The sequence below is a fragment of the Charadrius vociferus genome, unplaced genomic scaffold (assembly GCF_000708025.1).
Source record: "Charadrius vociferus isolate BGI_N301 unplaced genomic scaffold, ASM70802v2 scaffold129, whole genome shotgun sequence".
NCBI classification, from domain to species: Eukaryota; Metazoa; Chordata; class Aves; order Charadriiformes; family Charadriidae; genus Charadrius; species Charadrius vociferus.
The window spans coordinates 3,471,195-3,472,700 of NW_009661374.1; the positions used below are offsets into that span (position 1 = coordinate 3,471,195).

Here is a 1,506-nt window from a genome sequence, read left to right on the forward strand (position 1 = left end):
GCCCCCGCGCGCCCCCCCCCCCCCCCCCCCGCCGCTACCCGCCCTCACCGCGCCGCTGATTGGCTCAACCGAAAGCCCCGCCCCCGCGTCGCGAGAGGCGCCTGAGGAGAACTGGAGTGAGGGCTGGAGGTCCCGTCCCGTCATGTCCCCGCCCCCGCCCCGGGGGGCGCTCTGACCCCGCCGGGCTCCCACGGGCGGATGGCCGACAGCGATGTCCTGCGGGGAGCGGGGGGCTGACCCCCGCCTTGCCCCCGGGCCGCCGCCTCCTCTTCCCCGCAAGTTGTAGGTACTGAGGCAAAAGACGGGTTAAGTGTGGTAGAACTAATGGGCCATAAGCCGTGGGAGGAATAAGCAGCTGCAGCGCTGTTTTGGCAGACGAGGAAGTGGTGTGAAGCAACTCCCTAGATAAGGAAGTGCTGCAGTGGGAACGTGACCTTGTAGAGTATGGTGTAAACAAGTAAAAGTAGAAAATTACTGGCCTTGGTAGAAAAGTATATAACGAGCACACTTGCTTAGTAAAGCTGATTTCGATGCTGCGGATCGGAGTCCGTGTCTTTCAACCCGCCACAAACGGTGCCTGAACAGGGACCTGAACTTTCACTTCACCCAGGGCTATGATAGCAGCATCCCGCTGACCGGTGGTGGAGCCCAGCTGAATTTGGATCGCTGAAAGGAAGTGGATCGTGCACAACTAATTACCTACTGCTGGACGGAGGTGAGCAGCTGGGGACAAAGGGGAACGATATCTCCCAAGAGCAGAGAACCGTAGTGAACATAATGCAGAAAATATTGAAGCAACACGGGAAAACCATACCCCTCCAAGATCTTGAAATGCTGTTAATGTGGGCTCAGTCAAACTGCCCGGGGATTGATTCCAGTTCTCTCTACGATCCCAAAACTTGGGACCAGATAGGGTTCAAACTCTGGGACTCGGCAACCCAGTCTGACAAAACAGCAGCAGGGTTGCTCTTTGCGTGGCGGACGATGTTTGATACCTTGAAACAGCATACTCAAAAGCCCAGAGAACAGTCTAAGACCCTCACAGCCCCCCCGTTGGATTCGGCATCAGCCGACACGGTGGTGGGGGCCGTGGGAGATCAGGAGTCGCCTGAAGACAACCCTTTCAATCTCGGGCCAGTCGATCCTGAGCAGGAACTGAATTTGTTTCCCCCCGATCCCCATGATAGATGGGGCTCGGTCCGACGGGCAGCAGCAAAGGAAGGGGACTTTGAACTTCTCCGTGCCTGTGGGACGTGCCCCATCATCTATGAAAGGCAAAGACGCCCTAGGTGGGAGGGACTCGATTTTTCCCTAATTAAGGAACTACACCGGTCGGTCAAAGATAATGGCTTACAGTCCCCCTATTCCATGAGGTTTTTGCAATCAGTGTTTGAAATGCATGTCCTGGTGCCTCATGACTGCAAGACCATAGCACAAATACTTTTAACAGCCACCCAATTTATGATATGGACTAATCAATGGCGTCAGTTAGCGAAGCAAAGGGCA

General features: G+C 55.7%; 1 protein-coding gene across 1 annotated transcript in view; it reads right to left on the reverse strand.

Moving 5' to 3' along the window:
• Window positions 1–144, reverse strand: part of SEC63 (SEC63 homolog (S. cerevisiae)) — a 63,575-nt gene extending 63,431 nt beyond the window's left edge. The window contains exon 1 of the mRNA XM_009893862.1: window positions 39–144. Within this exon, the coding sequence (XP_009892164.1) occupies window positions 39–144 (106 nt within the window). The remainder of the gene's footprint in view (window positions 1–38) is intronic.
• Between the last annotated feature and the right edge of the window lie 1,362 nt (window positions 145–1,506).